Source organism: Anser anser (assembly GCF_964211835.1).
Source record: "Anser anser genome assembly, chromosome: 5".
In the NCBI taxonomy this organism is placed as follows: Eukaryota; Metazoa; Chordata; class Aves; order Anseriformes; family Anatidae; genus Anser; species Anser anser.
The window spans coordinates 51,102,073-51,115,054 of NC_139725.1; the positions used below are offsets into that span (position 1 = coordinate 51,102,073).

Genomic DNA, 12,982 nt, shown 5'->3' on the forward strand with positions numbered 1-12,982 from the left:
ATAAACACATGGGTGAAAGATCCTACTTTCCTCTACCTCTAAATAAGCACTGTTAGCAATATGATGATAAGAGTAATATCAATCTGTGACAGATGAAAATAGAAAGACAAGAAAGACTCATAGAGAGAGCAGTTCTGGTGCAAGAGAGCAGAGAGAGCTCAGAAAGAGGGGCCTGCAGCCCTGACCCAGAGGGCCTCAAGCCTTTTCAGCACCCCACCCTGCGCTAAGAGACTTGCTAATGGAGAGCAGCGCCAGAGGGACTGGGACATGCAGGCAGACAGCTGAACTCTGGAAGCTTATTGTGTTTAGCTTTATAGAAAGCTCCTAGCCCAATCAATATTAGCCACATACTTTCCCACTGGTCTTTCATTCTGCCCCACAATCTTGTTTTGAATAAACATCTCAGCATTTGAGAGATTTGTCAGGCAGTCTGGATGCATTTCATTTACCATATGCACTTAATATAATCTTGATAGAGCACTGCAAAGGATCCGTTCCCTTTTACTCATCACCAGCAGATATGTACTCAACAGGTTAGCTCACCTACCTCAGAAATTGCTCAGTGCTCCACTGGGCACTAGGTATTGCCAACCGAACAAAGACATCACTTCAGTGGTATAAAATAATGTCGTCAGGTGGTAGCTGCAGGACTCCTCTTGCGTGCTCCATTCACCTGCTCCATGGGTACTGGGCATCCTTTACTCATAATCAGCACAGTTTTTAAATCAACAATTAGATTATAACTATGTATAACTATATAACTGTCATAACTAAACTAAACTCAGCGTGAAGCTTGATGCCTTTTTCAGACCTAAAAAATGATTTTTGTGTTCAAAAGCTTACCTGTTTTTTCCAAAAGTATCAGTTGCACTGATATAATAAATCTCTGCAAGCTTTTGCCTTGCTTCCATCTGCCTGAAACAGAACAGTATGAAGTCTGGTAAATGGTAGTGCTTAAGGAAAAAAACTATTCACTTTCTGATGTGTAAAATGCAGATACAACTAACCAAAGTGCAGTGTTCTTTCATGTAAAATACACAGCAATCAGAACTTATTTTTCCTACAAGCCTTCCTGGAAATTGATTATCTAAATCATCTTCCTGCAAATCGATATTCCCACTACCAAGCAATCTCTCCAGGGCCAACAAGCATTCAGCCTCTTAATGTTCACTGCAGTTTCTAAACACCAGGTTGATACAGCTTTTGTATTGCTGATTAGGGCTGCCTGCACACCACAAACAGCATTTGTAAATATTTGTGAGAACCTCCAAATGCTGTTGGATTCATCCATGTTCCTGAGCCATACATTAGTTACTATTTCAGATATTGCTGGAAAACTTTCCCCACGCCTTTATAATTATTGGAGAAATTGATGTTCTTGACTGAGACTCACCCCACACAGAAGCCTAAAGCAAAGGACAATTTGGTCTTCGTATGTTAAGGCTTCTGTGTACTACAGTTGCAAAAATAATGCTGAGTGGTTGATGGGCATGCTTGTGCATTAACATACAAATTCAATTTTACAAAAAAAACACTTCTGATTTTTTAAAATGTTGCTGGATTAGACGATGTTTCTGTTTTTCTTTACTCTCTCTCTCTCTCTCTCTCTCTCTCTCTCTCTCTCTCTCTCTCTGCGCTAACAGCTAGTTCTGGGAAATGAGTTCAGATAACAAAATTACTCATTCCAGTGGTGATAATAGGTGATTAAAATTTTTAAAAAGTCACTGTATAATAATACTAAATACTACTACTACTACTACTACTACTAATAGAACAGATAATGGTGCTGATCATTTTGTAGGGACAGTTGTTATTATTATTATTATTATTATTATTATTATTATTATTCCCTAGAAAAGCTTTGTAAATGGCGACTGTTTTATTCAAAGTATTTGGACCAGGTCTGCAGTGACATTTTCAAACTCCACTTATAGCCTGTGCAGCTGGTGTGCGGCATTCACCCCGTGGTGGCTGGTTGCACTGGCCTGGATGTAATCTTGTTTGCGTAGTCAGTCACACACAAAACCGAGAATTACTCTACTGTATGAACAGGGTATTCATTACTTGCTACATCCCGTTTTAAAGGTTTCATTCACCCAATCAAGAAACAAAGATGACATGGTGTGACCCAGCTGAACTGACACAAAATGAATTAACCCAGTAGCTGGAGCCTGGGCTACCTAAACATTTCAGGAAATCATAGCTGGATAATTAATTAATAATTCTTAGAAGAAAAAATAGCTTTTTTTTTTTTTAGTCTTCAACGAATTTTTGACCATTGTACTTGCATAAATATGATCTAAAAGTATAGCAAGAAAAGAAGGAAGACATCTTCATCAAGCCACAAATGCTAGAAATTTTCATGCTAGAAATCCTTGGTATTATTCAGCTGATCTTGTCGTCAAGGTGGCATACAGAAGTTAAACAACAAAAGTTGTTTGTGGACAGTTTTATTCCTAGATATTCTGGGAGCACACCATAGGTCAATTCAGCTGATATAATAAGCCCTGCCAGATCTGTAACACCTTCCCTCAACACATTTAGCAGCATCCCCATTTTTGTTCACCGAGTTGCTTACACTGGAAGAGACCCTGCATAGGGAATAGGGTCTAGTCAAGGGTCTGGCGCAGATGGCCACCTCTCTGTGAAGCAATACCAGATGGTATGGGACACATGGGTATCTGTGCTTCTTTTCTGAGCTTGTATCTGGATGCGATCACCACTAGAGTGCACAAAATACCAGGTGTGTGCAAAACCTGGGAACAATCTTCTCTGTCAGAAATCGTTTTGTGTCTGCTTTGCCCTTAGAGTGACATTGCAGAATGACAGTCATGTTGTTGATTCTGAAAACAAAAAATAATAATAATCTCAAATCTATACAAACTATAAGTAAAGCGAATGGGAAGTTCCATGGAAAATAAAGATTCTGCTGAAAGAAAATTCCCATTTGCAGACTGCTTTTACCAAGTCTTGGCTGGTCACTTCTCAACACTTCTATACCTGGAAGAACAGTTGATAAATTTCCGTCTGATCTGACAGAGTCCTCCAAATGTTAATTCGTTGCACATTGGTTCATTGATATTACTTACTTATTTATGTTTTCTATTTTTTAGAGAAAGCTGTATCATTTGATAGCCATTTATCTCTCTTAAAATGTTTGTTTTGAGAATCTGCTACAGTTCAGCACAGAAAAAGACGTGTATGTGTGTTTGGAAGGAGATCTGACAGCTTGTGGGTTATCAAGGCCTGAAAACCTGGCAAGTGAGTTCTAATGTTTGAAATGAATGTTGCTGGTTTCACTGGCAAATAAATCTTTAGAAATGTTCTGAAAACGGATGGGGTGCTTCCTTTTGTGGACAATATTCCTCCTGCTTTCCTTGCCTGTCATTATTTATACCTGCCTGATATTTCTGGTATCCATTTATTAGAAAACAGGAAAAGGTTGCTTTCCATAAGAGCTTTTTCATGTTGTATAAGGGAGGGTCCAAAATAACTGAATTTTGGCTGGGTAAAAAATAGCAATTTTTCAGTCACAATTGTGGTTTGCATTTTACGATACTATATCACTCTAAGCAGCTGTGGTCTAGTGTAGGGATTGCCCTTCTCCAGCAGTAGGATTATGTCCTTAAATGGCTGTAGATAAGCACATTCAGAGCCTTACTGAGACCATACCATCACATTTCCATTGGTAATGAGCAAGACATCTACAGTACTTTCCATCTGAAATGGAAGCTAAAGATAACAGTGAGTAAGAAAAAATGTCATGTGAGGTGGGCAGCAGTCTTCAGGAAGCACAGTGGACTGGCCTTTACACATTAGCCATCAAATTCAGCCCTGGGATATCTCCATTAGTCAGGGATGCTTACTTGTAGCTACAAGGGAAGTTCTTCTGGAGTTATAACGAAGATGATTTTGAACCAGAAGAAGGTGTAAGACTGCAAACATCAGGGGTATGACATGAAATGGAGATGTAAGAATTACACAGCTGCTGCATGCAAGTACCTCTTTTTTTTTCTTTTTTTCTTTTTGCTTGCTCAAGTTCCAATTCCTGTGTTTACGCAGCAATTGCTGTCAAAGACTGCATGTGATAACATGCTGTGCAGCAGCGCTGTGTGAGCAACAGGCTGTATTAGTAATATTGGAGCAGGGCTCATGGCAGAGTCTGGATGCAAATGTCTCCCCAGGTCAGTGAGTTTCAGGTTGCATACAGGTATCATACGGGAATGGTGTTGCTCCTGCTTTGGGCCCTGGCCACAGCTGGGCTGCTGGCACTTGTAAGGCAGGCTGGGTTTGAGCCTTAAGACTCCATGCCCACCTGCCCCAAATTTACCATTTATGCAAGAGTTAGGAAAGGGAGGAGAAGATGACTTGGACATCTTTGTGCTCCTCTGACCCTAGGCCATTTTGGTACTCCCAAGTTAGATTAATTTCTCACTGGCTACAGTAATGTTGGTATCAGCCAGAGAGCTTGTAGAGTATATAATGATGGCTCCTATCAATTCTTTGCTCTCATAACCCCTTCTGTGGAAGCAGGGCTGGATAAATGGAGTAGGAACATTGCTGACTCAAGACCCCACAAGTAATTCTTACTAAAGGATATTCTAGCATGAGACATCTTTCCAATTGTTTTTCAGTGGTGAAACAATACAACAACACTCTCTACTCAGTCCCTTTTGTAAATATATCTGTGGTGTTTCATTCAGATGGATGAAGTGACCCTAGACCCAAACTTTGGGCTATACAAACAATTCTCGCTGCCCCACTACCCCAGGATCAGAGCAGGAGACAGCCGTTGATGCAGAGCAGACAGGTTTATGGCACATGTTTTATTCATGACCCCTGTAAGCTAAAATGGGAGGTAATAAAGCCTTATCTGGATTTACATGAACAACCCACCCACTGAAATGCTTCACCATTTTCAAAAATCCTGATTAAAAAGTTGGACTTCTCTTCTAGCTCCAAGCAGGCACGGACTGCAAATAAGACATTGCCTCGTTCCTCTCACTCTTCTATTGGAAGAATTTTACATAAATTAAAATTAATGGATTTTTTCAACTAGGTCAGTGGAATGTAAATGTTCTGTTCCAGGGAGGATCGTAATTCAGTTAAGGGACACACAGCACAGATCAATCGTGCTGCATTTATCAAAGCAAAGTTGTTTGGAGCAGAAAGCAACCGAAGTTTTCCTACCAAACACTTCACTGCAGTATTTGAAGGCTCATGGGGCTGAGGAACATGTTTGTCTGGCTTCTGGGAAGGCTCAGAAATCCCTGGCTTTTGTCTATGTATCAAATGTGACCTTGAATGTGGCTAGGAAATCTGTATGAGTACAATGGGACAGCAGAAACAGGCCCATCTCATTGCTTTTTAGCTCCAGCGGGAGCATGCCTCCCCTGTGTTTGCAAACAAGGCAGAGCAGCTCAAAACTCAGCAGCAAGTTGAGCAAAATTGAGTTTGTGCTGCCTCACGAGCTGCCAGGACCACACTGAGCTACTACCAGCTGTGTGTCACGCTCAGCCACGGCCTCAGACCTGTAGTCATTGCTGGATCGAGTCACTGCACGCTGAGCTGGTGCATCTGAACCCCTGGTGGGGCGTGCAAACCAGCAAGCAAGAAATAATGTAATTATATGTAATTATATCGCTTTTCTCCTTAGTTCTTAGTTCTGTGAGCTCATACATGCTCACATGTACTGAAATGAATGGCCACGTTATCTTCCAGGCATGCCGGGGGGAGGCTTCAGAGCTAAGCAGGCACACGGCTATTCTCAGGACTGGACTGGGGCTGTTGTTTCAATGGGCTCAGTATTTTATGGTGTAAGAAAAGATGTTGTGGCTGAGACCATGATACAACAGCAACCGATACAAAATCTCAAAAAGATAACATCTTTCTTCATGATGGATGACACTTTGAATTATGTTAGCTCGCCTTAGAGCAACCTCATCTTTCTTCTAAAAAAAATACCATAAGTAAATCTTTCTGAGTTTCAGACTTTCTTTTATGACCATTAAAACAAAATCGCTATGAATACAGAATAGCCCCAAATAAACTCGTAAGTAGTAGGTGGAATGAAATGGGTCTTTGCTTTTCACACAACTCCAGTGCACCCCTTCCGTGTCTCACACTGCACAGTCATACCCCGGATGTGTTTTGTCGTTCCTTATGGTAACAGATGCTTTAGTGCATGAGATCAAAGGTCTTTCTAGTCCAGTATCCCATCTCAGATAACAGCCTGTGTGGATATTTAGGGAAGGATGCAAGGACAGGGGAAGTGCACAGCAATCTGTACCTGATATTTTCTTTTGGCTTTTGACAATCAACAGCCTCAGGAGTCCCTGAGCTACAGACTGAAGGTGGATTATTCAGCTTAATAGTGGTCCTATATGGAATGACTTTGTCTAAGTCCTTTTTAAACTCATTTGTTATTTGGCAGCAAGTCCCACAGTTTAATGCATCATGTGGAAAATTCCTTCCTTATGGTTTAGACCTACTGCATGATAATTCAATTTGTTACCCCTAATTCTTGCATCAGAGTAACAGAAATTAACCTTGGCTTCTTTACCTTCTCCATGCCACTGGTGATTTTTTACACTTATATCATGCCCCCTCAGCTTGTTTTCTTTCCCAGCTGAAGAGGTCTAATTTAGTCTTTCCTCGTACAGAAATGGTTCCAGACCTTTGACTATCCTTGCTAGTTTTTCTATACCTATTTAAATGCAAAGTTTTTACGTATTTTTGAGCTAAGGAGAACAAAACTGCAACTAGAGTTCAAAGGTGTACAAACAGTATAAACAATGTTCTAATTACTGGTTTCTGCTCTGTTTTACTCTATTCTTTCATTAATTCCAGCTGTTCAGTTTGCCTTCCGATTGTTGCAGGGCAATGCATGATGCTTTCAGAAACCTCATACCTCTGTTTCAGTTGCCCAAGATCTCTTCTTGAATGTTACTATCTAGGGCCCATCACTGCAGATGTATAAGTAGAGTTATTTTTTCCTTGAGTGCCTTACTTTGCACTTGTCAATATGGAATTTCATCTGGCACTTCACTGTCAGTTGGTATTATAAGCTCCTTCTGCAACAGTCAGCTTTAGCTTTGATTATTATGAATAATTTTGTATCATCTGCAAACTTTGCCACATGCAACACACAGAGATGGTGAATGGCACCAATGCCAGCAAAAGCCCTCTCAGCACTGCTGCAGTAAATCTGCCTTCAGTCCAGAGAAAATGATGCTCTGTTCTGTTATTCATACAACTACCTATTACATTAAGCATCTTTGTTCCTTGGGATGGAGGCTGGTGTAAGGTCTGTGTTTGTAGCTCAGCAATTTTGTATTTGAGCTCTTTTAGCACACTTGATTGAATGCCATCTCATCCCCGTAAGTGTGATCCAGGTCAATTCGCCCAGGAGGGTCTGCTTTCTAGAGGCTGTCACTGCTTCTCTGTGACCAAAGACATTTCTGATGAGGCTTATCCAAGGCTTTGACTTGGATCTACCTTCTTTAATCACAGAATCACAGAATGGGCGGGGTTGGAAGGGACCTCTGAAGATCGTTTAGATTTATCAGATTTCATTGCTACGGTGCAAATCACACTGCAAGAAATAGACATTTAAGCTACTATTAGAAATAGCTACAAACACTCCTCAATCAGCATAAGCCACTGATCGTGTGTGAAGTGCTTCTTTAAAACACCAGCTCTCTGGACTGATTTTTGTGATCCTTGTGGTGGATCAGACTGGGCACCCCAACACCACCAACTCCTGTGCAGTGTATTGTGGAGCTCTGCACGTGCCTGGCAGCTTCATGGACAGATCTAACTTGTGCAATGGTGACAAACCCCCGTGTACCAGATCTGCTGGGGGCAGAAAGAGAGGAATAATGATACACTTGGCATCAGACTTGCAAAAATTGGCTTGGCCATCCAACTTGGACAAGACATTCTTATTGCTGTTTGCCATAAACAAATATTTATTTTGTTTCTTTTTTAGCATTTTATCAGCAAAAGTTGGTTGAAAACACTGTGTTAGGGCCGATAAGCATCTATGATTTTTTCTTTATTTCAACACATTGCTCTCCTGTTCTAAGCCCTTCACATTCTGCAGAAGCACATACCAAACCCTGCTGTGTCCCATCAACACCTACATATAGGCTCCCAGTGGGCACAAACACTGTGATAACCCAGACAAGCAGAGTGCTAATCTGCTCCAAGTATCCAGCTCTTGTGTTCTGAGCAGAAAACTCATGGGGGAACCTAATTTGGCACCTGCAGAAATCCATGCCCAATTAAAATTTGGCTTCAGTGGAAGAAATGAGACCAGAACTGCAGTAGCAAACACGCAAGCTCCAGCAGACAAGCTGACTCTGATCACTGATGCTTCACTTAATATTGGCTTTGTGATTTGTGCAGTTTCTTCATTGCACATCCCATTTCCATCTGAAATTCTTCCTGATGCTTTATGGAGGTAGGATTGGTCCTGAAGAGCTGGGCTTGAGCACTGGGACAGTGCTGAACACACTCAGACCCCATTGAGCTGGGGGAGTTTTGAGGCTGCTCAGGGTTTTGCTCAGTCTCATTTCAGCTTTTCCTTGTATGAGGGACTCCTGAGCATGGAGATGCATTTGCTTGCATGCAATGGCTTCTTCTGCTGGGTGTTGCATCAGGACAACAAATGCACTCTGACATCACGATATAAAGGGTGAGAAGAGGGCAAGGGATTTATTTATTTTTTTTTATTTCACTGTGCATTTTTTTCCCTAGGTTTTAAGAGGAGATCTTCACTTATTCACACGTTCATACACATATCTGTATTTTTTAATCCTTTTTGCTGTACAATTTCTCATCAACACATTCTACCTGTAATGTTTGGCAGTGAACTCCTCACTGATCGTGAAATACTGAATTACTCCAGAATTATGTAAAGAAAACTGTATTTGGCCCCGCTGCTGCTGCTCAGCGCATAGCTGATGCATGTGGAGACAGGATTTAAACCTCCAGAAGGAACAAACCAAGACCAGGCTCATTTTTAAACATTATCTGATTTACCAGAAAGAGAGGCAGTGAAAAGCAGGATGAGCTTTGATCATGTCTAATTACGGAGTGTAATATTAGATACATAGATACAATATTGCCGTGACCTTGCAATAGTGCTTGGTTTTGTTTTTCCTTCCCAGAAAAAAAAAAAAAAGGACAGTTTTTTTTCCTTAAAGAAACAGCTGTGTCCTGCCTGCAGCCTGCAGAAGAATGGCATTAGTCACGTGCAGTCCAACACGTAGCACAATTGTAAAGTTTGCTCTGAGAGACTGACAGGAGCTATTCAGAGCGGCCCCCTCCACCATCTGCCTGAATGGCAGGCTGCGGGGCAGCGGCGGGCCCCCCTCGCCGCCTCGGCACTCGGTGCCTGCCCAAAGTCTGTCCCCAAGTGCAGAAAATCGGGGACTGAAAGCAAAGGGAGGATGTCACTCAGGTCACAGCAGATTGTCAAGAGAAAAAAAAAAATGGGGGGGGGGGGGAAGAGTCAAAGCTGCGTCTGGTGGGAGTGCCGGGTTGCTCTCCTGGGAGGAGAGGTGTTGGCTCCAACAGGGAGACACGGAGAGGGAGCTGGGCAGTGTGAGTCTGGGGAGAAATCCCATATTCTCACTCCTTTCTCCATCCCTGAGCTTAGAGGACCCAGGTTCGGGGCAGGACCAGACAGCGTGAGGATCAGTGTGAGGGCGAGACATCCCTGCTGCTGTCTGCAGCGCCTGCCTGCTGGGGCGCAGGAAAGGATGCCAAGGGCTTTGGTTGCATCCCCATGCAGACGCTGTCAGACATCCCCTGGGGACTGGTCCTGCAGCCATGGGCACTATTTGCCTATCTGCCCCGGAGGTCCTTCAGGTCCTTGGACCGGGTGCCACGCTGCTAGCCTGGCCTGTGCCAGCTTTCTGACAGATGGATTTCATCCTCAGAAACAGTTATGAAAGGAGCTTAGAAGTCTTTCTCCCTTTCAAAATGAATCTGCAGGTTCCGGGATGTGCAGGTTCATGTCCCAGGCTTGGGTCAGGCTCTGAGTGCAGAGGATAACCTGTTTGGAGGCCAGAACCCCATCAGTGTCCTCTCTTGGATTATGTCCTACAGAACCCATCCTGGGGCCCAGGAAGGTCAGACTGGATGGAGGGAAGAGGTTCATTTTCGTCCTATCACCTGTTTTTCCTTCCCATTTCCAGACAGTGACTTCTGTCCTTATGGCAGAAATTCCTGCTATCAACTCCTGAGGTGTGTGGCCAAGCATTCCTACTATCCTTTCTTCTGCTGCATTAACTCCTGAGGCCACCCAGTTCTTGCAGCATGACGTTAAATAACATCTTCCACTTTTATGCCATCAGTGCATCATTAACATTGCTCTCCTGTCCTGTCCTGTCCAGTCCTCTCCTCTCCAAAGCACAATGAACCTAAACCTTTAGCTCTAAAGCAAATCTTTTGACAATTGCTAAGAAGCCTTATTTTTTAAGTAAAAATCCGAAAGTTTTTTTTTTTTTAATTAATGGATATTGCCTAGTTTTAGCATGCATAGAGAAGAGATGGGAATAACAGTCCTTACCATACAGACATACCTCAGACAAACAGCTACTTACCCCAAATCAGGGAGGGCAAGAAGCCACCCGGAGCTGATTTCAGCCCAGGCCTGCCCAGGAAGTGTACCAGCACTGCAATACGCAGCGTTGTTATACTGACAGTGGAGAGAGCCCCATGACAACACTTATTGCTCAGGCTAGGATAGATAAAAAGTGCTGGTTTTGGGGGCGAAAAGGAATTTTGAACAAACCAGTGTCAAAACTATGGCTTTGCATCACCTCTGTACCACCCAGCTGTTCATCGAGCTGCTCTTTGCTTTACAGACCATTAAAATAACAGCAGCGATGTGGGGATTCTTGTTATCTGAACTGCTCGGTGTGCTTACTGCTTAGGGACTGCTTCCCCCGTTAGTGGGGTGTGTTAGGGGTCTGCTCGCACCGTCCAAGGAGGATGCTGGTGCTGGAATACCCGTGCTGAAGGGGCCCTCAGAGTGGAAATAAGCTGGGGGAGTTTTTAGTGTTGAAGCGGCTAAATCGTGACATCACTATCAATGAGTGACACTTTAAAAACAACTCCCAGGTATTTTTGTGGAAGAAAATCTTCTTTTCTCTCTCCTTTATTTAGTTCTGAATGAGATGCTGCATCTTTAGGAGAAGCCTGGCTACAACTTTAAAGTGAATGGATTTATTTTTGTGCTTCACTTAAAAAAAGGAGTTAGTAAACCTCACATACCAAAAATTCCCAAGAAGACAGCTGTCAGGGGGTGACCTGTCAGATATGAAGTGGCTCTCCAGCTGGTCCCTGTCTGCATGCTGAGAAGGCATGTGGAGACATTTTTTCAATTGCTGTACTAGTTTGACATGTTCACAGTGGAAAATGATGTATCATTCTTGAGCCTTTGGTTGGTGGACACTTCAAAGTGCACTGGATCCTCGGAGAGGAGTGCCCTATTGTTAATTGTTCCTTTCACATGTACATTGGGATGAACATGGCGAGAGCAGCGAGGAACAAAAGGGCTCCGGTGGCCTCTTAGAGAAAACCCTGTGCAGCTCAACCTGAGTCTGACCTTGAAAGGGTGGGTTGCTCTGGTTTTTAAATCCCACTTGCCGGTTCATTCCCCTCCAGCTCCCTGCCGTTACCCAGCTGCAGGCAATGGGATGCCAGAGCAGCAAGTGCACTGGGGCATGGGGAGCTGCCACGTGGTGGCCAAGAAGCCGTGACCTGGGCAAGTGTCCTTCCAGGAGGGGACGGGCATGGATGGGGACTGGGAGAGAACTTTAGCCATGGGTGTCTCAGAGGGGTGCTAGGTTTCCTGTATTGTCCAGTATATATCCCATATCCTTCCTATAAATTGCCTGTAATGAATATAGGGTCTCAAAGCATGTGACATGAATTTCCCAGGCCTCTGAGGACAAAGCTCATTAACATCCTGAGTCAATCCTTTGCTCCCTGGCATCTGTCCCACACCTCTCTGTCTCTCTCTCACATTCCCTTGGGCTACCAACTAGCTCCATCAGGAGGTGGATGCAACATGATGGCCAGGTTGGGGGCAAACGCTCGAGCACAGGAGGCAGTTTGTTCCTGAAAACAGAGGTGTGATCCCTTTATGTGCGTCTCGTTAAATGAACTCCACAAAACCTCTCTCTGTAACCTCAGCTGCAGAAGAAAGATCTGTGTTGGGTCACAGAGAGGGCAAACCCCAGCTAGTGCATCCCAAAATAGATGCTCGAGCAGGTGACTGGAAACTCTTGTGTCCTGTCCCTGCCCCTGTTCCCCTCCCTCCCCAAGGTCTTACTGGAGAAGACTGTGCAGAGATTTGCATCCTGATGGCGTGAGGAAGGTGATGAAGGGTGCAGGCAGGGTTAGCTGCACCAGGTCTCCCGGGGATGAGCTGCTTCTGCAATAGAAATTGGGAGGACAGAAGGAGAGAAGCCCCAGTGCCCTCAGCAGCCCCTCGCCCTGCCAGCCTCACCTGCCTCAGACAGCACAAAGGTGCCCTCAAGGTTTTCTATCCAGCCAGCACATTACAGCCTGTCATGGCGCAAATGGCTCTGTAGCAGCTCCTTCTGTCCTGGTTCCTGGGTCTCCCTAGACCTGCAACATCTGAGTGTGGGCACCAGCACGTGTGGCTTGGGCTGGACTGGGACAAATGGTGTGAAATCGGGCAGCAGCGCTGGGTGCACTGGTATGAGGACACTGAGGAGTAAGCCCGGAGCGTGGTATAGTGGCACAGTCTGGTTCTTGTCCTTCTCTAAGGAAAATCAGAGTAATAGAAATACATGGAAAATGCCACAGTTTTCAACTCAGCACTCAGACCTTCGATGCCTCTTGTCAGCAAGGAAGATTTTACCTGCAAAAGGGGGGACAGCTTGGACTTCAGTCCCTGCTTTCCCCAAGGCACAGGTGTGCTTGCCCCTGAGCCAGCAGC

The 12,982-nt window shown here is 44.0% G+C and overlaps 1 protein-coding gene across 2 annotated transcripts in view; it reads right to left on the bottom strand.

Annotated features, from left to right (window-relative positions):
* LOC310900325 (uncharacterized protein) overlaps nt 1–12,982 on the bottom strand; it is a gene marked incomplete at its 5' end in the record, with an annotated part of 29,871 nt that overhangs the window by 16,443 nt on the left and 446 nt on the right. Inside the window, 2 exons of one of the 2 annotated variants that reach the window (XR_014585016.1) lie at nt 844–915; nt 12,350–12,451. Coding sequence is in view for 1 of the 2 variants with exons in the window: in XM_083838122.1 (XP_083694248.1) it covers nt 844–915 (72 nt within the window). The remainder of the gene's footprint in view (nt 1–843; nt 916–12,349; nt 12,452–12,982) is intronic. The other variant, XM_083838122.1, reaches the window with a different exon arrangement.